Here is a 24435-nt window from a genome sequence, read left to right as displayed (position 1 = left end):
TTTTAATTTCCTTATTTGCATGGAAATTCGAAACAGAGATGAATCTGAAAAGGTTAAAAGGAACTAGCGAAATAAGCAGCTATCCTATCTTTATAAGACATCTGAAGGCAGCCCTGTTTAGGGAAGTTTTTAATATTTAATGCTGTATTGTTTTTAACATTCGATTGGGAGCCGCCCAGAGTGGCTGGGGAAACTCAGCTAGATGGGCGGGGTATAAATAAATTATTATTAATTATTATTATTATTATTACGTTCTGAGCTCCAAAATAAGCTTTGCTGTACCCCACTCCATGTATTCCCATGACTGTGAGCGTCCCCTTCGAGACATAAAATAACCTTCAGAACCTTTGTTTGCACAACACACATAAAAGCGTGATGACTCAACGGCAATGACAGATAAGCAACTTGGGGCATGAAGCCCACCTTAAGCTTGCCAAATCAGACACCTTAGGAATCAGCTTCTGCTTCCTAAGAAACGGGGCAGGTAGTTATTTGCTGCTTGGTCTCCTCTCCCCAGCAGCAACAGGGCTGCGTTTCCTTCATCAGAAGAGCGGCTGTGCTTTACGTGAGGTGGGATCTTTAAGAAGAGAATGATTAATTTAATCCACAAGGAAGAGAAAGGCCAGCAAACCATGCTGGCTTCGAGCCAAGCAATCACTCATTCGCAATCGGCGTTTGAAAATGACCTTCGAATCGCAGGGTTCCCGCGCATGCCCAGAATGCTCGCGGCAGGAAGCGGTCGGAATCGGGGTGGAGTAAAAGAAAGCGGGTTTATCGGCGGCAGACGAGGACAAAGACGATGGGCGGAGCTTTCTCCCGCCAGCCCCACCCACCCCAGGACCAGACGGAGCCATGGCGAGGTGGGCGGGGTTGCTGGGCGCGCTGAAAAGGGCCGGAGGTGGCCCGGGGCCGCGCACTTGCTCTGCATCCTCGATGGCTCGCAGCATGGCCGGAGCATCGCTGTCTAGCCTGGCGGGAGTGCTGGTGCGGCCCCTGGGCGGCGGGGAGCCCGTCGACCTGGGCTCGCTGCTGGGCCGGGTGGTGCTGGTCTCCAACGTGGCTTCCCTCTGAGGCACCACGAGCCGGGACTTCACGCAGTTCCGAGAGCTCCAGCAGCGCTTTGGGCCTCAGGGGCTCACGGTGCTCGCCTTCCCGTGCAACCAATTCGGCCACCAGGTACCGTAGCCGCCGTCGAGGGGGCGCGGTGGGCGAGGAGGGCGAGGGGAGGAGGACGAGACCTTCCCCTTGGGAGCTTTTCCTGCTTCGTAGGGAACGAGGCGCCCTTGGGCGACACAAGCTCCCAAGTCGGCTTGTAGGTCTTTTTATGGGGGGCTGCTTTGTGTGGGGGCTTCTCAGTCCTAGGTTTATAGGAAGGGGCGGGAGGGGGAAGGAAATAACGCACTCTGCACATGGCCAGAAGCTTTGTTTTCTCTCTTCCTAACGCTCGCGATGGAGTGGGGTGAACCTAGTTCCTGGAAGCTCTATCACGGCTCCCAGCCACCCCTGCCTTCTCTGTGATAAGAACCGCGCCTTCCCAGATGCTGAAACTGATTCCTTCCGTATCGCTACAACATCCCCCCCCCCCTTGCTTTACAGGCTCTTATCTGGGCATAAGAGTTCTTCGATGATGAATGCCCCCCCCCAGCTGGCTTTATGCCTGCCGAGCACAGGAAAGGTTTGCAAGAGCCCCTTGGGGCATTGATAGCGGGGGGGGGGGGCGGAATCGTGCCCCGAGGAGACACTTAATCCAGTTGCTCTACATCTCAAGTCAGCACCTTGTTGGGTGATTGTGGAGCGGAGAGAGGAAGCAAGGGTTTGTTACATTTTCCAGCAGAGAGCACCCTACAAGTTGTGCTGTAGACATGCGGCTGCTGCTTTTGCAACCTTACTAGTTTCCCGTCTGCTCACAAGCTAAACTGCGTAATGGCTTCCTTCCCACTCAATCAAATGCCGCCGTTTCCGTGCATCTCCACTTGTGTGAAGTGGAAAAGAGGATGGTGGTTTTGACTGAACCAGCTACAGCTACCTTTTTTGAGAAGGGCAGCATTTGGAACTTCATTTAAAGTGCTACTGTACCGCTTCAGCAGTCAAGGAGAATACTGGGAACTGTAGTTTAAGGGAGCTTCTCTTGCAAAGCTACCGGTACATTTCCCAGTCGATGGTTTTCAGGATTCTCCATGACTATTAAAGTGGTATATTCATACTATAAATGTATTCTCCAGATGTGAGTGGAAACTTTGTACACCAAGGAACAAAGTGGGGAAGGCTGCATAGACCAGTTGCTCCTCTTGTTGTTGGAGCAGGTAGTGACAAGCAGTCAAATTCAGGAATTGAAACATGCATTTTACCATCGTAATTTGGAGCATGTGGATTGGGAGGTGATAGTTTGGTAAGGCTTGGAAGTCTGCAGTTTTCAACCAAGTAGCTGGCTCAAAGGATGGCTACTCTACCTCTGTGAAACGAATAAAGCAGCTGTGCTCTTACAATACTTACTGGCTCAGTCATTTTGACAGATCTTGCTCAGTAGGGGGTGTAAATAAGCTTCTTGTTTTTCAAACCCTACCTGGCATACAATAGGAAATCCTATTCCCTTGTCTCCAGTCTGTTCTGGAGGCTCCCCAACAGTCCAGAGCAGATTGGGGGGGGGGGCACACAAGGAGTGGAAGAGGAAAGCTTGTTGCACAAGTGGAAGGAAGTCCTTGTGCTAACAGGATGAGTTTGTTGCATGCAACCCAAAAGGTCTAGGACTAGGTCAAATCATGGCAGAAGACAGACTGATGGTTGCTGATACTGGCATGTACAAATACCTGCTTCACCAGAATTGATAAGGGTGTTGTAAAATTTCAGTTCCCAGCCACACCTTGGAGGCAGTGTGCAGCAGGGACATATTAGTGTTACATGAACTGAGGCTTGAAGTAGTATTTCTCTGAATGGGACAAAAAGCAGCGGGGTACTCAAGATGGGGCAGGGGATGAAGCAGTTTGTATAGTCAAAGTGTACAAAGCTGAACTGTGCATTTTGATTGCACATCTAAACCCTTATGCACAAACTTCCAATTAGGGTACTTGCCTAAACTGTGTGGCAACATCACAATCTGCTTGTAAGGGCTTAAATTGGAAATAATTTAAAAGTGCTTTTTATTGCTTCATTCCCCACCCCTCCTGCCCAGTTATTGAAGACCTTCTGCTATTTGTCAAGAGACATCTACAGCACTACCCCAAAATGTCTGTCACTGCTTGGGCAATATGCTAGGGAATATTTAAGTCACATCAGTTGACTTATGTTTGAGGAAGAAATTATTTGTTCTGTAAATGTTACTTTCAATGAGGAACTTGAAGTTTCAGATCCTACTAACTCCTTGCAACTGCAGCAGAGCAGTTTATAGAACTAGTAGGTAAAACTTGCATTTATCCATAACTTTAATCTCCGTATGTTTGCTGAACTAAACTAAGATACTGTAACAAGTAGCAAGTTGGGATGGAAGGGAATGTTTTAGCCCAGTGTTTCTGCAAAGCTGCTATTGGCATGGTGAAGGGGTTGGTGAAGCAAAAGAAAATGTCACATAAAGCAGAAGTCAGTAGCCTGGTTGGTGCTGCTGTGGCTGTTTGCTACACTTTGTTCTGACATTTGGAATTAAGCATATATCTTCTCTCTCCTTTTTACAGGAAAATGCCACCAACGAGGAGATCCTGAATTCACTAAAGTATGTCCGCCCAGGCAATGGGTATGAGCCCAACTTCAGTGTCTTTGAGAAGTGTGAGGTGAATGGGGAAAACGCTCACCCACTCTTCAAATTCCTGAAGAAAGAGTTGCCCTTTCCACATGATGACCCCGTGTCTCTGATGACCAACCCACAGTTCATCATCTGGTCCCCTGTGTGTCGCAGTGACATCGCATGGAATTTTGAGAAGTTCCTCATAAGCCGTGATGGAGTGCCTTTCAAGCGTTACAGCAGGCGTTTTGAAACCATCAAGATCCAGGATGATATTCAAAAGCTGCTTTAGCGAGTCACCAAGAACCAGAAAATGTGCCTTGCAGAAATGTCTACTTCTCTTTTTGAGCTAGGCTATTGCTTAGATGATGTCCTAGGTTAAGTATGATACTTTCCATACTAGAATGAATTGCAGATCTGTCCTGGATTAGACTGGGCTGATCTAACCGAATAAGCAGAAGAAAGTTGCTTATGCATCATAGCAATGAAACTTAATTGAAATGCAGGAATCTATTTGCCGTGATGTAAGCTAAATTATAACCCTTCCTCTAATGTGCGAGGCAACCATGTATTACGTGACTCAAGGCTGAATAATATGAGTGGCTGCTTTAATGTGTGGGTTAAATCCTACTATGTGAAGCAGTACTCCATGCTGTTTGTCTGTGTGGCCTTATCTTGTTTTTCAGCAATTCATCTGTTTACTCTGGCAGTAAGTTTCTATTCTCCATCAAAATTTTATTTATGATGGTGCTTCTTCTAAACACTTGAAGGACACTTGATGTATTTGTAAAATTTTGTATGTGAAGATGTAGTTAATTACACTAGGGGAAACAGCAGTTTATGAAATTCTATGCCAATAAAATGCTTCAAAGACGATTATGTCTGTGTCTTTATAATAAGGCTGCGTAACATTAGGTAGCAACTAGTTATTTGAAATCTCAACCTAAGCTCATTTAACACATTACCAAAAGAGCTGAAGTATTATTACTTAAACCATGACTGAGCAGGTCCCTCGAGAGAAGTTCATGGCTGCTGCTACTGCAGTTTCTGGCCTAAGCCATGGTTTTGCTTAGCATGTTGTCCAAACCAGAGCTTGTACTTTGTCTTGCTCTAGGGCAAACCATGAGCTGTAATTAAGGTATGTTCTTGGTTTACAGCTTAGTTTGTTTGGAGAAGACAAACCATGAGCCTGCATTTAGACAGCATGCTAAACCAAAATATGGCTTAGCCCTGGATAGCATGCCAGCAGCAGAACTAAAGGAGTGCAGGAGTTATGATGGCTCCAAGAATCTGTGTTCATGCTAAACCACGATTTGGTTTAGCCTTATGTACTGACTGAACTGAGACAAAAAAAAATAAAATTCCCTACAGCTGTGGATTGACATAATAAATTATTTGATATAGGTTGGGTACCTCGCTTCTACTGGCAAAAATTCTACATAGAATTCTACCAAATCATAGTCCTTATTAACAAACTGGATTCAATAAGCAACATTACAAATAAATGTGGAAGGTAATTTGCTAGAAATAAAAAGGCTTGTTATTAGTTGTGTGGGACAGGAGTGGAAACTGGAACTAGATGAAAAATATACTACAAATGAAACTCAGCTTTGTAGATATTTGTGTGCATGTATCTTACCTGTGTTCTATTCCTGTGTCATTCTCTCTCAAATATGCACACACAACTGACAAATATTGCAACAATGTTGTTTGCTCATACCACACACGCCCCCGCATTGATTTATTAGATGGGTGTCTGAAGAATGTAACATACAAGAACAAAAAGGGATTAACAATACAATTACTATATAGTTATAACAGGCAGTTGTTAAAATGTGTAATTATACAAATTATCCTCATATCCTGTTGTCCTAAAAACACTAATATCTTTAGCATGGTCAAAGCACACCAAGATCTATGTTTTCAGAGGGCAATCATGCATCCTTTCTTTCCATTGAGTATCTTCCAGCCCAATCTTTCTAGACTTTGTGTATGAAGGCCTTTGGAGGAACGTTCATAAATTGTTCATTTCAACAGCTGAGCCAATGGCTATGGAGGACTTACTTCAATTAACAGAAACCAGAGATCTTGCAACCAATACTATTTCAAAAACTACATGCTGCTTTTTCTCTTGAAGATTATCTGATAGGAGAGAGTAATGCTATTGCTCTTCTGTAAGCATATTTGTTCTGTTCTTTAATGTGATACCTCAGTCAGATCTTTAGGACCATAGTTTGTGGTGGTGATTACAATTTACTTACATACTAGTTTTCTGCCTACTACAATATGTTCTGGAGAGGGTGCTAACCTCCAAAGCAGATTTGCCATGTCTTGGGGAGTTGCAGGAGAGAAATAGGAAGTCCCATTTGCAGAAGCAGGAAGCCTGTTGCACAAGTAAGCAACTGCAATTCAATATCACCCAATATTAATAGTTGCCGCAAAAAGCCCAACATTGTACCGTATATTTCCTAGAGGAGCAGTCTCCAAAAAAGCTTAGGATAAAAAGGAGGATTGCCATTGCCCTTATGCCAACCCAGCAGGACGACCCACAAGACCTTCAATATCAATTCACTGGGTTGGCTGCTGGTTTCAAGGAGTGGGATGTCCAGAGACAAGAAAGTGTCATGGCAGCATAACAGCTAAAGAAGCCAAAAGGCAGCTGCACCAGCAGAGATCCAGGGGTCGCCAACGTGGTGCCCTCTAGATGTTGGTAGTTCTAGTCCACCGAATGCAGAAGGATCCCTTTATAGCCAGAGTCGCAATCTAGTTTGAGGCACGACCTGCAATTATCAGCCCTTCAGAGGTAACTGACACCGCAGACCGAGCCTGTGTGAGCGACTGGAGAACGAGGGATTCCCTGCCGCCCCGCCCGGAAAGCGGCTCCTTCTTCCTCAGCGTCAAAACACCCCGCTCGGGCGAAGGCGCTCGGCCCGGCGCTCCCTGCCCTCCGAACGCCCGGAGGCGTCGCCGCGCCTGCGCAGTGCCGTTCTGTGCGCGCGGCGGCCGGGCGAGGAAGGATATCCGCAGTTGGGGACGGCCGGCCGGGCGAAAGCGCTTGCAGTACTGTCATGGCGGCAGCCGAAGTAGGGTTAGACGGCGGGGGAGGCGGCGGCGGCGCCGGCCTGAGGCCGGACGCCGGGACGCAGCGGGCGGAACTTATGCCGCTGCTGGGGACGGCGCTGCGGCCGGGAGAGTCGTGGTGAGAAGGGCGGTTGTGGCGGGTGGGGCGGCGGGAGCGAGAGAGCGCGGCGGCTCCTTTCGCCTCTCGGTGTCAGGTTGAGAGCCAGGCCGCGCGCGCGCCGCCTCCTCCGCGCAGGCCCTCCGCGCGCTCGGGCTGTTGGCTTTCGAATGCGGGTGCTCGGAAGGGGGGGGGCAGCAGGAGGCGCGAGCTGCTCCCCTCGGGAGTTCGGTGTTGGTGGCAGGAAGAGGGCATGTCGGTGCCGGCCGGGCCCTCCCGGTGCCGGTGCTGAGTCACTCTTCTTCCGCCCCGTCCCCTCCAGCAACTTCGTTCACCTTTCCTGCCTCCCGCTCCAACCCTGCCCCGTTTGTTTGTTTGTTTGTTTGTTTGTTTTATTACTCTTTCTTCCCCCTTCCTCTTCTTCTCAAGGCGTATTTTCCCCCCTTTTATTGCAGGTTCCTAATTGACAGCCGGTGGTTCAAGCAGTGGAAGAAATACGTGGGCTTTGACAGTTGGGACTTGTACAACGTTGGAGAACCGAATCTCTTCCCGGGACCCATTGATAACTCGGGGCTTTTTGCAGGTAAAGTTGTGTGGAGAGGGGATTAGGATTTGGAGTTTGGAAAGGACTGGGAAGTGGAGGAGGGAAAATGTCACTGCACGGTACTACTTTTTGGACTATGTTCTGACAGTAAGGGAGCCAGTGCCCTTCCCCTCCAATCTTTCCCAGTACACTTTCCCAATTCTTAAGTAGGGATATTAGTTTTTCTATATGATAAGGCAGCTTGCTTTGGAAAAACTATGATGGAATCTAGCATGATTGTCACATCAGCAGTTACTGCAATCATAACTAGTATTGTAACAAGTCTTAGAGGTTCCACCCTTAAATAAGTGCCTCATTCTTGGCTTCCACACCCTTCCTGTGGGGTTTTTTTTGTATTTCTCCACTCAGCCTAGGCCTGAAAGCAGACGACTTTCCTTTTTTTGTAAATGGAAACTGAAAGAGTTAACTGTTACATCTGCTTCTGTGTTGTAAATCAGTTGGTTGCAAATCATTATTAGCTTCGTATATTGTGTCATAGAACTTCAAATCATTAGGCATATCCACTGAATTCAAACTTGTGTTTGAGTAAGTTTTTGATTCGCCCCCTGAGCTCCAGGTGCACATTGTTTCCTTGGCTTAGTACTGGTTCAGGTTTGTTGTGGCACAAAGTTGACCTTGGTAAGGTGATAACTTAAAATCTGAAGCCTGCTTCATACATGATCTTTCATTATTTGGGAGACTAGATACCTTGAAATCGCATTTTCCTGTATTGCAAGAGGTTCCCAGTGGCAGCAGAAGCAGTGGAAAGAACACACCATTCTGACATGCCACCTCTCTCCAGATACAGTCCTGAGAAATAACACTTGAGCAACTCTTTAAAAGATTTAAAGTAATACATATTGTTGATAGGTAGAGCTATTTAAATTTAGCAGCAAAAGGCAATATAGATGCTGTGTTCCTCAGACCAGGGCTGGATCTAGACATATCAAAGAAGTGTTTCAGTTTAAAGCATTGTAAATTTAAACAGGGAAGACAGGTAGAGAAAAACAGGACTCCACACTGCCATCTGGTAGTGCAATGTTATATCTCACATACAATGCATATAAATTGCTTTTTCTTTACCAGTCTAGCTGAGTCCCAGGAAATCACTAGAAAGTGTGTACAAACATAAAAAGTTTAATTTTGCTTCTCAAAGTCTCTGGATCATATTGGTATAGGAAAGTCTTCCAGTTCTGCATTGTACTTTTAAATAAAACATCAAATACTATACAGCTAGTTTTATTTGATTAATAGTTTGAAATTATGTGTGGAAGGGAAGTCTGAAATTAGATTGTGAAATAATACCACTTGAGTCTCTTCAAGACTCACTTTGATGTGGCTATTTAAATTACCTTAAGTTAGATTTTCAAAAGTGTCTGTCACTTTGAAAGTGTGTTTGTTTTATTCAGGATTTCCAGGAGAACTGTTTATCCTTCTGTTTATTGTTATGTTTCCTTTCCTTTTTAGACTCAGAAGCTCAGACTTTGAAAGAACATCTCATTGATGAGTTGGATTATGTGTTGGTTCCGACTGAAGCCTGGAACAAATTAGTAAATTGGTATGGTTGTATAGAGGGTCAGAAACCAATAGTGAGAAAGGTAAGTGATAATGATCTTTATGTAACTTACATTGTTTTGCCACTTTGTGGAATCATGTGAATTATCTCTTGAGCTACCCAGAGAAATGAACACTATAAAGAATATTTAGGTGTCATTTAACTGGTGCATAGGATAATGATATATTGTGTGATGTATAAGGTTGAATAACTGGAAATACAGGGTAGAAAATGAACTGCTCTTCCCAGTATTAGGATGGCTCCTACAGTTTCAGAATGGCTTTACAGAATGTTTCTAGCTCCTTAGTAGTGGAGAAAGTTTCTCTTCAGTTGCCCTGTACTCTGTTGATTAGTCATTTAGCCAGAACACAGGATGAAGTTAAAGGGTGGTATCCAATTGTGTCCATCAGCTAGTGGGACTGGCTGTTCTCCTCTCCCTGCTACCCCTGTGGATCTCAAAAAACATTTTTGGAGGGTTGTGTGGAGTGAGGAGACTGGAGCAGGTTAGAGAGTGGGTTGCCATGGGGAGGAGAGGAAAGAGAAGAACTGTTTACTCTTTGGATAGGGGAATACAGTAAAGGACACTCCACATGGCCCTTCTACCAGGAATGCTTCTTTTCAGGGGAAGAGATAACGTATACTGACTTCAGAAACACAGCAGGACTCCAAGTAACTACACAATGCAGAAAATTGCTTTGTAGGCTGGATCTTAAATCAAATAGTTAACTGTGCAATAAATAATATATAGTACATGCTAATGCAATCTGGTATAATTTTAATGAACAATGTAGAAAAGAGCATGTGATATGTCATAGGAATAATTCCATTTTCAGAATAAGCTAAACATGCCCATATTGCTGCTAAAATACAGTATATGCTTTTTAAATGTAGGCCTTAAAAGGAATGTGCAAATGTAAAATAGGAAGGGTAATTCCACTTTTTCTCCCTCCTCCCCCACAAAACCCCCTTTCCCTTTTTCAGTTTTGTTTAGATTGCATTTATTTTAACTGTTTGATAAAAAGGTAAAGGTAAAGGACCCCTGACAATTAAGTCCAGTCGCAGACGACTCTGGGGTTGCGGTGCTCATCTCGCTTTATTTATCTACTTGCACTTTTTGGCGTGCTTTTGAACTGCTAGGTTGACAGGAGCTGGGACTGAGCACCGTCACGGGGATTTGAACCACCAACCTTCTGATCGGCAAGCCCAAGAGCCTCAGTGGTTTAGCAAATTACTATGATCCATTACTGATCTTTCTTTTTTCTTTTATTGCTTTTATTATTGATTGAAATTGAAATGAAAAACAAAACCATCTCCCAAGTGTCTACCAAATGATTACATAACATTCATTCCTTTCCCTGAGCCAGAAGATTGTACCTAGTGTTATGTGTTGGACAGCCATGCAAAAACACTGAGTATAAAGCAGGGCCGGTGAAGCGTGTGACCTATGGAAAGTTTACAGCAGGGGACGGCAAACCACCGTCCAAGGGCCAGATCCAGCCCAATTGCCCTCAGGATCTGGCCCGCGGATGGTCTGTCGATCGTGTGGATTCTGTTCGTTAATTTTTTCTTCGTTAATTTTTTTCCCTGCGCTGCCATTTTTGGGGGGCGCCATTTTCACCCCTCTCCTCACACACCACAGTGCCTCCCCCCTCCTGCCGTAGAGAAGGAAGGGGAGCGGACTGAGCACCATTTTGGGCAGCGCCTCTCAAGAGCCAGCCAGCCCTTTCAGGCTGCTCATCCCGCTGCCGCTGCTGCCAACCTCTGCCACTCGCAAGGGCAGGCACAGGAGCCGCAGTTGGCAGAGAGCAGCGCCTCTCCAAAGCCAGCCCGCCCTTGTACTGGCAGCACCATAGGTAGGCAGGGGAAGGGGAGGGCCTGGGGGAGAGAGGGAGAGAGAGAGAAGCCTCTGCTGCGTGCGTCCGTGCAGTCTGGCCCGCCACAAGGTCTGGGGTACAGTGAACTGGCCCCCTCCAAAAAAAGTTTGCTGACTTCTGGTTTACAGGGCCAGATAAAGAGACCTGGATGGTCATATTCAGCTCTCCTGTTTTGTTGTGGTAAAATTTTACAATCATGTTAATGGACTCCCCAATAAAAATGGAGCTTCAACTTGTCAAGGCATTTGATGTTCCAGTTTTGTGCCAGTGTTTCCCAACTCTCCAGAGCAACTTTGGGTAGGCAGTTTGAGGAAAAGAGATCTTGGTAAACCTGATTTTGCCCTTTGCTGTTTGGGTCTTACCAGGGTGGATTTGATTTAAATCAAATCGATTTAAATCATTATCCAGTAAGACTTGATTTAAATCATTTTTTAACAGAAAGACTCATTCTTGCTGGTATAATCTTAATATTTACAACCAAATGAAGGTTTCGTTTTTGGAATATTAAATTTTCAGAGTAGTTTTTACAGTTATAGCAAAAATTACTGATTTGGTTATACTATTAGAAATACATAGACAGATGATTATGAAATTATTGTGAGGTTTAATAAGTTAACAGTTTATATTTGGACAACTTTTCTGCTGTACTTTATTGGAAGGAGAAAAATGATCATTTCCTTAATAACAAGTTAAACAATTTATTTAACTAAAACAATAACATTATAGCATATGTATCCATGTTTGATAACTGATGATGTTAAACATGTTTTTAAAAAACTTAGACTGAGTTTTAGCACACATGAAAAACTTAAAACAAATCCTTATTTCCTGATGAATAGCCTTTGGACTATAATGTAACTTAAATAGAAAACTATCTTTAGAAAGAATTTTTCCTCCAAAAGCATTTTATTTTAAAAATTCAATTTAAATTTAAATTTTGTTTATTTTATTTATTATTATTATTATTTAAAAAGCATTGATTTTTATCCATCATGGGTCTTACCTCTTGGTTTGAATAGCTAAGAAGAATAGTTAACTATAACCGTTGGTTGGTGTTGACTTCAGTGGAGCTAATTTTGAAATAAACACACTTGGGATTGGGCTGTAGAAACCTCTGCAGGATTATCTGAAGCCACTTTGCCAGTTGTAGAACTAGAGTTAAAACCAAGGACTTCTGTTTTATCTGAAACTCTAGATGATGGCACTGTTATCTATCAGGCCAAGATATGGATACTTTGAGGCTGGAGCCTTTCAGTTTAGACTACATATTTGCTTTCAGAATAGTTTGTTGTACCTACTTTACAGGAAGCCTTTTCTTCCTAGGTTGTGGAGTATGGACTGTTTGTGAAGCACTGTAAAGTAGAAGTTTATCTTTTGGAGTTGAAGCTGTGTCAGAACAGTGATCCTGCTAATCTTATGAGCTCTTATTTCAGCAAAGCAGACACCGTTGGTAAGTAGCTGTTTGCTAACGCCACAACACACCTTGAAACACATCTACACCTAGTGGTGTCTAGTAATTTATTTAGATCATTAAATGGGGCAAGTATATTTTACCATTTTCTTTTTGCAAATTTTGTTTTCACAATCATCTGAAATTACTTCTTTTCCCCCTGTGAAATGGTGAATGCTTCTACTTATCTGATCCTCCTATAGCATTGCTAAACCACAATTTCACTCCAGATTTTATTATTTGTCCTTAGAACTGACAGTTACTCTTCAGCTTTAGATGCTTCTGCCATTGTTCAAACAATCCTACCAGCGACTGGTTATTTCAGTAGTAGTAGAATGTCAGCTTCAAATAACCCTAGCTGCATTTTAAATAAATGATTCCTTATATTTTAAAGTGATAATATTTAGCTATTCCAGGTAATACAGCTATAGTCAGAAATTAAATTTTACAGAAAATTGGTATGTACAGATACAGTTAATAATTCACCAGTGTAAAATAATCCAGAATTAGTATACACCTTGTTTATTTAGCACTAGTAAATAAACACGTTTTTACACTTTGAACGAGCCACACCTCCCAACCTAGTCAAAATACAGCTTGTAATAACTTTGTCTCTTTCTTACCAGCTACTATTGAAAATGAAATGCGAAAGCAGTTTAATATTCCTGACGGAAAAGAAATTAGGCTGTGGAGCAGATACATGAGTAATACTTATGAGCAGCTAAGCAAACTCGACAGTACTATACAAGATGCGGGGCTCTATCAGGGACAGGTAAGAAGTTCAAATATCATATGTTGTATTGCTCACCCTGTGGGCTGTCGACAAGGCTGCAATTTGTAAAAAAGTTGCAATGGGAAGAAATCAAGGTAATACTATTGGTGTCATTCTGTCAGGGCCAGCTTGCCAGACAGAATTATTCCTCCTCACCACCACCTTGGCATGCTGTTCTGGGGGTTCTTCTGACACCTGTACAAGCCAATTTTGGGGCACGCGGGGGGGGGGGAGCCCAACTGTGCTAGCAAGAGCTCTTGCTAGTAGGACTTGGAAGTTGGATCCCATCCCATGTGATTATGAAGTCATACAAAGTATTCTGAAATTTGAGCTGGTTTCTCAACTATTTGGCCAGGTTCAGTCAAACGCCAGCCGTTGTGGAAGAGCTACTGCATTCACAGCCTAGCAGCAATCATATAGAGGCAGCTGCATGTGGTGGCTGTTCCTGCCATTGTGTGATTTGTGGGCCTGAAAAAAACAAGTTGTGATCAAATTGCCACAGTAGTGTGAACAACTCTTCTGTGTAGATGCTGATTCCTTAAATGGTAACTTGTAAATACTGCTGAGTCAAAAGCCTGCCAGAGCCTTCTGTACATCCTAAGGTGTTAGCATGGGGGTTATTTAATTGGGAATCTCCTGTTTTGTAAGCACTGATTTGCTTGTATTTTTCTGCACGGAACCAAAGAAAGCCCAGATCTATAAGATAGCACTCCCTTTACCTAGTTTTACTATTATTTTTCTTTAACTTTAAAGGTAGTGTTAATAGAAGTGAAGAATGAAGATGGTACGTGGCCCAGGCAATCTCAGACAAAGTAAGTTTTTCTCTATTTATGCTTTCCGTTTCTCTATCTCAGTTTAGACATTGCAAAACCTGAACACCAAACCATGGTTTTGTGATGTCTGAATTGTGCCTCTGTCTAACTTGGGTCTGAGAGGTGTCTCTATCACTGTTTAACTTGGCATGACACTGACTATTTTGCTTCTTTCTCTATTCTGTTATTATTACATTGTGTTTATTGTCCTGTTGTATTTTAACTTGTTAGCCACTTTTGAGAGCTTTCAGGCTAAACAATGAGATAGGAAATGCCCTAAGTCCTGTTACACTCATTTTTCTAAATTGAAGTAGCATTGACTTAAAAAATAAGTACCAAAAACATACTTTAAAGTTACATTTCTACCTCTCATAATCTTGACGGAATTAATCTTAGTTTTACAATATTGAAATAATACTTTCCTTAAGAGGTAGTGAAATGCGCAGCTCAGTTTTTTAAAAAACAGTGAAGAACTATCCTATGCACTGCTTCATTCTGAACTGAGCCTGTTGCAAAGCCACCTACAATTTAAGCCACATGTAAGGATTCACCTAACCTGCCCCTACAAAAGATTCCCACAGGGCTTTCGTCCCTTCTGCCTCCCACATGCTCCACAAATTGGCTTGGGAAAGATCAGAAGAACTTCTAGCACAGTACATGACTTGCATAGGTGGAATTATTGGAAGATGAAACATTGAATTCCACCCAATGTATCAGGCATTACAATTCTTATTGGCCCCTGACTACAGCTGCAGGTAGTTAAAATGTTAGAGTATTTACAAATCACTGGTAGATTATGGCAAGGAATATCTATTCTACTTAAGCCGTCTTTTTCAAAAGATAATCATTTCATTTAGTAGATTAATTTTAGTCCTAAAAATCCTGTTGGTTGCCTTCTGTTCTGCTGGGAGGGGACAGATTTACGCTATGAGCATGCAAATATGAATCTGAGGCCTTGTACCAGTTAAGATTAGTAGTCTTGCTAGCCTAGTACTAATTACAATGATTGATTGTGGATCAAACACTGATTCAGAAGTATGGCTCTTTCCTAGCAATTATTTGGAGAACTCTTAATCAGCTGGAATGCAAACAGCGCATCGTATCATGTGCTCTGCCATGTAAGAAATTGCCTTGTGTAGCTTAGTACCACTTGCATAAGTTCTCCTTTGTATTTTACAATAGGGAAATTCCATACAGAATGAGGGGTGAGTACTAGATTTCTAATTCCATTGACTCATAAACAACCCACCTCTTCAACCTGAAGTCATTCCTTCTGGGTTGGGAATCCAGAAATAAACAGTTTAAAATAGTAAACTATACTAAAAAGTCAGTTAAAGACTCTCAGGAATTTTTTTTAAAAAACAACAACAAAAACCCTGATGGGATTTTTACTACTTTTTTTCCCTCCCAGATCAAGCACTGCAACAAGCAGAAATCTAGCTACCTCTTCAAAATCATCAGCAAGCTCTTGCTCCTCTTCAACCATAACAAATGGTGATAGCAATAACTCCTATAGTTTGAACTGCTCCAGCCTTGGCAAAGGGTAATAGCAAGAATGTGTCTGCTGTTCTTTATGTAACTTCCTTTCTCTGAATACTTTTATGCATTCTCTTCTTTATTAAATAAGGTTCTGCCCTGAAGCATTCATGGCTCCACTGTTCGGAAGCTAGCTATGTATAACTTTAAACTTAACTTCAGTTTCATGGCCCTCCGGCATTTTTTTGCCAGTTACTGTTCCATTAAGATGTATGAGTTCTGTCAATTTTTCCTACAATAGCACTTTATCATACAATAGCTGATAGGAAAAAAATGCCACTCTAAAATAGTTCATTAAACCAGATTGCGTTCTCCCATATAAACCTACTAGGACATTTGAGATCTCCCTTGGAGGCTGTGCTCTCAAGGCGCTTGCCCCTAGAGGTGTAGTGAGTGATTACTTGAGGCAAGGCTTCCCAGTCACGGCACCAAAATTATGGCAATTTCTGTCAAGCAGATTCACATTGCCTTTTCCTTGATACGGTTGTTTTGAAATGCCTGGCAAACACAGTATTACATTGGAGGATTTTAGGACCCTGTGACTTCAGTTCTTTTTATCCTGCTTGGTTGGGGTTTTTTGTGGTGGTGGTGGTGGTTTTTCCTAACTTTAGTTTTAGTCTTGGTTTCGTTTTTCATTAGCATAATGTTCTGGAAACCAAAAAGCAGGATATGAGTATTTTAAGCAAAATATAATATCAGTAAAGTGAGTCTCCACCTACAGTATGAAATGGTACAGTCAGGCAGCAGACTGGCTACCTCATAATACTTGATTGTGAGAACTAGGTCTGAGGGAGGAATTTTATAGTGTAGGCATGTGTATACTATAGATCAGTTGGAAAGTTTGCTTTGTCTTAAGTTTGAGTTACGTGTTTAATTGTATTGTGTTTTTATATTCTGTAAACTCGTCATAAAATTTTGATGCAGGGCGGGTAAGAAATACAATATACATTATTTTTGTATAGCTGTAAAATAGTTTCTTAGCCGAAATATTCTGCAACCTGTTATCATATTCCAGTATGTTTTCCCCCTCCAGAGGTTCTAGCTTTTCCTGCAACTCCTACAACAACAGGGAGAGCCCTCCTCAGTCACAGCCTGGTCTCTGTGGGCTCAGTAACCTAGGAAATACATGCTTCATGAATTCAGCTTTACAGGTAAAGAACTGGTACAATCTGCTGAAGAACCTAGAGTGGTAGGCACTGTACTGCTTGGGTTTTATACTACCCCATCTTAAATTTTATAACTGTTAGGTTCCCATACAGCTTGGAAAACCTACATAATGCTGTGGGTTACAATGGAAGATAGAAAGCTGCATTTTTCAAGTGTCAGACCCCTGGTCTCCGTATTGCCGATATGTTATAAACCAAACCCTGGCTCCTCTATGAGTAGCACAGGAGCAGCAGGGCCAAGGGAGGAGCAAAGTGGCTATACTTTTTGCTGCGAGAATCCACTCACTCAATCATACTTAGCCATTGTTTGGATTAGCATTGTGTGCAAACCAGGCTGCTGACTGGCAGCAGCTCTCTAAGGTTCAAGGCATGAAACTTTCTCAGCCCTATATGATGATGCCAGGGTTTGAACATGGAGCCTTCTGTATACACAACAAGTGGTCTCCCCTGAGCTATGACCCTGTCCTCCCAAAATAGAAATAACCCAGCTAGTACATATTACTCAGTTTTCTTCTTTCAGCAGTTTCCATATGTAATATTTAATGTAGCTTGCAATACAGTTCTGTATAGGGTGATTTTGCTGACTCTAGTACAATTTTAGTTTTCATTGGGCTGAAAATGGGTTGTTGGCATGGCTTTCTTTTTTATGTATTTCTTGTGTCTGAATGTTCTTCTAGTGTTTGAGTAACACCCCTCCACTGACTGACTATTTCTTGGAAGATGAGTATGAAGCTGAAATAAATCAGGAGAATCCTCTGGGAATGAGAGGAGAAATTGCAGAAGCATATGCAGAACTCATCAAACAGATGTGGTCTGGGAGAAATTCTCACGTGGCCCCCCGCATGTTCAAAGTAAGTAGACTTTCTGTCATTGAAACACAGCTAGAGGAAGTGACATTTTTGGTTTCATGCTTTCTGCATGGAGCTTTAATGTTAGCCCTTGGGGAAATACTTTCCCCATCTTAAAATGTCTAGCTGGGTAGCTTAGGTTGAACTTAAAAGAATGCTAAGTATGATATGGACTCCTGAGTGCTACAGTCCCTTAATAATTCACTGAATGTTGCATATTGCAGGGAAATGCCATGCATTCTGTTTAGAATAGTTGTGGTTTCTAAAGGTTTTACTGATATAATTTGATTTTTAACAAGATTTTAGGAGTTATCTGACTTCTTTTTTGAGAACTGTTTTATCTGTTTACTTTTTATTGTTTTATACCACTGTGGTATGTTGTAAAGTGCAATATTCCAAATAAAATTGAGCTGCAAGTTAGCAACTTTATATCTCGCTGAAATTAGTTGTACACTGAGTTGCTTTTGAAACAGTTGTTAAAATTGTACACATGATCTTCAAATCACTTGTTGATATTCTGTATTCAAATAAGTAACAAATGTACTTTATTAGCACGTTTGTGAGTTTCACAGAATTTTACATGGATTAACCATACGGCAACTGTATCTGATAACTGTTATCCAAAGAAACTGATATGAGAGGAGACTTCATACATCTTGTTATCTTTTTGACATTAGTTTATTGCTAGGAATTAGCTAATCTTCATTGAATTCTGCAAATGAGGCTAGAGTTACTGCTTTTCCCTTCACTGCTCACATGCATCTTCCTAATGTTATTTTTCCCTTTCTTTTTTTAATTTTAGACCCAGGTTGGCCGCTTTGCTCCTCAGTTTTCAGGGTACCAGCAACAAGATTCCCAAGAGCTCCTGGCCTTTCTTTTAGATGGTTTACATGAGGATCTAAACAGAGTAAAAAAGAAACCTTACTTGGAGTTGAAGGATGCTAATGGCAGGCCTGATTCGGTATGCTGCATAGACATTCCACTGCTTGGAGTTAAATTGTGGTATAAAAGAGTAACACTCAACATAGGTTACAAATTATTTTTGCCCATCCAGTTCCTTTTTTTTCTTACTGAGGATGTCTTTTTGTTAGCAAATGAATCCATGAATCAGTCCACTTGGGACCATTGACTCTTAGCCAGGCTTCAACAAATATGCTTCCCATTGTGAGTGTGGCCCTGTGGTCTGATAAGCAAGTAGCCTTCCTCCTAATTTTGAACATGCATACATGGACGAGATTGTCCAAGCAGTTGCATGGCAAACTCCACTAGTGGCAGGGTGATGCTATCCTGTCCTAGCTGGATCAAATTAGTGGCACATACTAGAAAGGCAGAGTCCAGATAGGCGATGCAGGATGACAACAGGCATGGCAAAGCACAGTTTGTCAGGACACTGGACGGATCACTGTGACTGATGCTGGCTGGAACTTAACTACAGTATTGAGATCACATTAGCTGTTTTCACTTGTGGCCAGCCAGCTATAACTATCCTTCCTCTCATTAAGAACATAAGACCTGCACAGCTAAAGCACCATTATCGGGGGGAAATTTTAAATATTTGATGCTTTATTATGTTTTATATATTTTGTAAGCCACCCAGATTGGCTGGGGAAACCTGAGAGCCAGGTGACCCTTTCCAATTGCAGTCAGTTGCTGTAATCCTCCTTTCTTGGCCCTGTTTAAACCGAAGTAGAACAAGGGCTTGAAAGGGAATGACATAAATAATTACTTGGGGACAGTGCCCAATTTAAAGTTTCACTTAATTGGGCTGCTTTTCCATTGCAGGCCTAGTTTTTATTACAGTAATTTTGAGAATTGATGCCACACATACACACGCGCACACACCCCAGTGTAGTGTTTATTAAATAACTGCCTTTGCATGAATGTCACAACAATCATAGTTGGAGCAAACATTGCCGAAAGCTACATATTTCTTAGGTTTGACTGTACATTACTAATTGCGCTGCAGTACTGCTTAAGCAGTTCCTTGCTCACTTGCTAGAAGCGACCTCTAATCTGCCTTTCCCTAGGTTGGGATTCACTGTCAGCAGCAGCCCTGCACAGAACACTTCTCCTCCCCTGTGTGCCCCAAATTCCCTCTGAAATTGGTTTGGGTGGTTGGGAGAACCCCCAGAACAGCAGGGGAAGAGGAGGGGCATTGTTCCATCTCGCAAACTGAAATGCTTAGGCAGACAGAATGTTTGTAATAGTGTGACATTGGAATTTCCTCCCTAGAATTGGATTCTCTCATACTATGCAAATTTCACCTACACACTAGGGTGCAATCATCTTGTACAGTCTGTTCTGTTCTGTTCTGTTCTGTTCTGTTGCAGGTCACTTGCATGTTGAATTACAGGTATACCAATAAGTGAATGATTTCATTGCATACAAACATAGTTGTTCAGCATCAGTTTGTCACATCACGTCCTTCTATTGTATTTCAATAACCTTCCCTACAGATAAAAGATGTTTCATCAGAACTTGCATCTTAATCTTTATACTGTGTTTCTGCTTCTCTGCAATGTGTTTTATTTTTTGCAGGTGGTAGCAAAAGAAGCTTGGGAGAATCATCGATTGCGTAATAACTCTATAATTGTAGATATTTTCCACGGTCTCTTCAAATCCACACTGGTCTGCCCCAAATGTTCTAAAGTTTCCGTGACTTTTGACCCTTTTTGCTACTTAACCCTTCCATTGCCCTTGAAGAAAGATCGAACCATGGAGGTTTTCTTGGTTTTTGCAGATCCACAGCGCAAACCTACTCAGGTAAGTAGAGGTTCATGTTGGTCTTTGTTATGAAAGACAGAAAAATCAAATTGTAGTGTTTTGTGCCCTCTGCAACTTACAAGAGGTTGCCTGCTTTTAGCATTACAATTCCGATACTCAGGGTCATTGTGTGAGCTGTGTTGTACGCCTCCCGCCTGCTCAATGTACATAGAAACACACTCAGATATCAGGTTCAAATCCCATCTTCCCCATAAAGCTCACATGATCACCTTGAGTCAATTACAACCTCTCTTACCTACCTTTTCTAGTTACCTACCTACCTACCTACCTACCTTCCAGGATTGTTGTGAGGAAAAAATGTGCAGAGGAAGAGATCATGTACAACACCTTTACGTCCAACAGATAAATGGAATGAAATCAAATTTAAAATAGATATAGCTGGAACAAACATTGCTGTCTTAAAATACACAGTTCACAACAAGCCTTCCTACCCCAGCATGTAAAATGACCAGCTTTGCATTATATGTGCATTATATATATATATATATCAGCATACGTACACGCAGAGATAAGATGCATCCAATACCCAATCTTGAGATCAGTTTTACAGAGACTCTGGGAAGGCAGCTAAGTCTGTACTCCAAGCATGCTCACCTGTGAGTAAGCCCAACTGAGCATAGTGAGATTGACCTCACCTGTATGTTTTGTGATCTACATGTTTGGAGAGGGAATCTGTCCAATCCATTTTTCAGCAGGTGAGATCCCAATTGCCAGTCATATTACACGCAGGGAGGAGGGAACCCCAAGGATGTTCACACAGAAGTGAAGCCCTGGCCACAATTGCAGCCCAAGAATCAGAGATGACCTCTCTGCTTTCAGTCACCGCCTAGCAACAACATTCCCACAAAGAAACCTAATTGGCCTGTAATTATGGGCTGATAATTTTGGATGTAGTTTCCACTAAACAATCTTTCACAACCTAGTCTTCTGCATATTTCTGAGTCTTCTATAAACTGAATTTTGTTGCTAAGTGTCATAACTTATACCTCACAAACTACATAGGGTAGTATCTGACTAAATTGTACTCAGAGTAGATCCACTGAAATCAATTAAGTTAAGTCATCGGGTGTATATTGCATATGACTAATATTAGATATCAACAATAGTGACCCCCTTAGTATTAATTGCTTCTTGGTAGATTGCAAGCTGAACCCCCAATACAGTGTATCTTTCTAGCTTTAGTTAAGAGTAAAAAATGCCAGTTTTTTCCTGTCATACCATTAGCTTTTTACAATCCCAGCAGTGCTTATAACAGGACAACATTTTTACATTTAAATTTATCCTAATAAAATGTAGTTTCTTCACAATTTTGCTTGATTGCACAAACAATGGTGGCTGCTTTGGACATAACAGTAAGCCAAGGGTAGTGGTTTGTTGCTCCTACTTACTAGCAGGTAGGAGAAAAGCAGAAGCTGCGTTCACAGTAAACTGTTAACCATGTCTGACTATAACACGCAAACACACCCTGTATCAAACCTGGTTACTGATGCTGATCCTTAAGTCTAGAATTGTGTTCCTTACCAAGGTTTATTTTGCCTAGTATAAGTTTAATGTTCTGCTTTTTTCCCCAGTACAAGGTAATTGTGCCAATGATGGGGGCTGTATCTGACCTGTGTGATGCACTCTCAAAATTCTCCGGGGTTCCTGCAGAAAATGTAAGGCTAAATAATATTGTGTGATAAATAAAAGGGTTCAGTTTTCTACAAACTGTTATTAGGTAGACTGATTCATGAATTAGTTAAAAATAACTTTAACAAACATTATAAGAAGGTGACTTGATATTGTGTATTGGGCACAAGGTTGTAAATTTTTCTTTTTAGGGCAAGAAGTGAGGAGTCACGTTCCACTTTCCACATGTTAAAATGTTTGTCTATACAGAAACTTAGATGAAAACAAACTGTCCTATTTCAGATAAAAACTCTGACAAGAACAGCTTGTCAGCATGAGCCCATTCTCTGACCTTGTCCTTGTTCTGCTTGCCCTAATACCAACTATGCATAGCACTCATTTTGAAAGATGTTCCCAAGTGCTTGAAGTGAGCATTGGGTCGAAATGAGACCTTGGATCCTTAGCACTGATAACTCCTTGATAATTATGTACATTCTACAAATATTTAATAGGAAGGGCATTCTTAGCAGAATTTGGTATCGTGTTGCAAATGTTCTGTATGTAGTTGAGAATTGATCTTGCGTAATAATGAAGAGTTCTTTAAACTGGAAAGATTATCTATTTCTATATCTTATATAGCTCAGTCTGTAGATCATGAGGCTGTTAATCTTAGGGTCGTGGGGTCAAGTCCCACGTTGGGCAAAAGATTCCTGCATTGTAGGGGTTGGATTAAATGAACCTCGTGGTCTCTTCCAACTCTACAGTTCTATGAAATCGTCTGGTGAAAGACATTATCTTAATGTTTTATAATCAGATAATATTTAAGAGGAAAGAAAGAAAAATAACAATTGCTATTCTAATGGGCTCTTTGAGAGTGTATTTGATGATGGTGATCTCATGCAAAACTTAAGGGATATTCTAGAAACCAGACCAAATAAATGGGGATTTGAGGGAATAGGAGGGAATCCTATTCTGGTTAGTGTATTCAGGTCAGTTCCCACCTACTTCTTTTGTCAGCTCCCTAATGTATATGATAGCCAACCTTAATTATCTTGAATTCAACTCTGTAAGCTGAAAATGGTGGAGAAGGTGATTGAGCTGGGAAAAGAACACATTTGGGATTAAGGAAGTAAGAAGAAGCAGTGGCTAGGCCAGTGGCTAGGAGAAGAAGAACCCTGTTTCATTCCACTACCTAACTGCTTATTATCAGATCAAAGTTTTTGTTGCCAGTGGTTGTTAGGCATTCTCTTTGCCATCCTTGCTTTCAAGCAGCTGCTTTTCAAATTATATTGCCCATTTTGAAATTTTAAAGAGATTTTTCTCTGGGCAAGCTATTAAAGCAACCAGTTCTATTCCTTCAGTTTTGGCATCTGTTTTCTTGGCAAACACAAGGAGTCTTAACTATTCCTCATCGCTGAGATCCAGTATATTGTACTAGTTCTTTCATTTGACTACTGGTTGTTTGTTGTTGTTTTTTGCTTAGTCGGCTTATTTAGGGACGTGGGTGGTGCTGTGGGTTAAACCACAGAGCCTAGGACTTGCCAGTCAGAAGGTTGGCGGTTCGAATCCCCGTGACGGGGTGAGCTCCCGTTGTTCGGTCCCTGCTCCTGCCAACCTAGCAGTTCGAAAGCACGTCAAAGTGCAGATAGATAAATAGGTACTGCTCCGGCGGGAGGTAAACGGTGTTTCCGTGCGCTGCTCTGGTTCGCCAGAAGCGGCTTAGTCATGCTGGCCACATGACCCGGAAGCTGTAGGCTGGCTCCCTTGGCCAATAAAGCGAGATGAGCGCCGCAACCCCAGAGTCGGTCACGACTGGACCTAATGGTCAGGGGTCCCTTTAACTTTACCTTTACCCTCGGCTAATTTAAGCATATCTCATGAGTCACTTGACACCAAACTTCCTCTTGGGGTTGGACTAGATGATCCTTGAGGTTCCTTCCAGCTCTACAATTCTATTATTCTGTGATTGGAGAATATTGAAAATGCCTAGGATAAATCTTCAATATTTTTCTTGAACTTGGCTTATATTTTGATTATCATTATGCTATTCTGACTTCCATTCTCAACTACTTCCTGTTTTTAGATGGTGGTGACAGATGTTTATAATCACCGATTCCATAAAATTTTCCAGATGGATGAAAGCTTAAGTCAGATTATGCCAAAGGACAACATCTTTGTGTGAGTAACCGGTTCTTTGGGAAGAGTAGAGATAAGAAACTTCTGCTATGTAACATTTGAGTGTTTAGCCTGAAAAGATTATTTGGTACCCACAATTTATGTAGGTGATCAGTAGTTCTTACATTGTGTTGTATGCTGTTCTGATGAGATATCATGTGGTGTGGGACACATATTGTTTAATTAGTGACCTTTGAGGTGTTTGTGTGCTGCTATTTTCCTCTTGGATTTTTTATTGTTTAGCTGTGCAGATGCCAATAGATTCTAGAAAACATTGGGGCTATGTTACATGGAATGCTAAATTTCCACTGAAATTTACTAACGTTTTTGAAACTTAAAAGAGCTTGAAAATGTTTACATTTACATTGGGAAATCAGGCATG

The 24435-nt window shown here is 41.9% G+C and overlaps 2 protein-coding genes across 3 annotated transcripts in view; both read left to right on the top strand.

Annotated features, from left to right (window-relative positions):
• Positions 1-808: 808 nt before the first annotated feature.
• GPX1 (glutathione peroxidase 1) lies at positions 809-4588 on the top strand. Its single transcript, XM_080993483.1, has 2 exons — positions 809-1176; positions 3666-4588. The coding sequence occupies exons 1-2, from the start codon at positions 853-855 to the stop codon at positions 4002-4004; spliced, it is 663 nt and encodes a 220-aa protein (XP_080849609.1). The 5' UTR covers positions 809-852; the 3' UTR covers positions 4005-4588.
• A 2064-nt stretch (positions 4589-6652) lies between these two features.
• Positions 6653-24435, top strand: part of USP4 (ubiquitin specific peptidase 4) — a 37881-nt gene continuing 20098 nt past the window's right edge. Inside the window, exons 1-13 of one of the 2 annotated variants that reach the window (XM_080993469.1) lie at positions 6653-6911; positions 7346-7473; positions 8941-9071; positions 12226-12352; positions 12979-13124; positions 13878-13936; positions 15348-15479; positions 16506-16623; positions 17316-17489; positions 18289-18447; positions 20025-20249; positions 21842-21925; positions 23962-24056. In XM_080993469.1, the coding sequence (XP_080849595.1) occupies positions 6781-6911; positions 7346-7473; positions 8941-9071; positions 12226-12352; positions 12979-13124; positions 13878-13936; positions 15348-15479; positions 16506-16623; positions 17316-17489; positions 18289-18447; positions 20025-20249; positions 21842-21925; positions 23962-24056 (1709 nt within the window). In that variant the 5' untranslated portion in view covers positions 6653-6780. The remainder of the gene's footprint in view (positions 6912-7345; positions 7474-8940; positions 9072-12225; positions 12353-12978; positions 13125-13877; positions 13937-15347; positions 15480-16505; positions 16624-17315; positions 17490-18288; positions 18448-20024; positions 20250-21841; positions 21926-23961; positions 24057-24435) is intronic. The other variant, XM_080993470.1, reaches the window with a different exon arrangement.

This window comes from Podarcis pityusensis (assembly GCF_964106645.2).
Source record: "Podarcis pityusensis genome assembly, chromosome: 2".
In the NCBI taxonomy this organism is placed as follows: domain Eukaryota; kingdom Metazoa; phylum Chordata; class Lepidosauria; order Squamata; family Lacertidae; genus Podarcis; species Podarcis pityusensis.
This window is presented reverse-complemented; position numbering and strand designations above follow the sequence as displayed.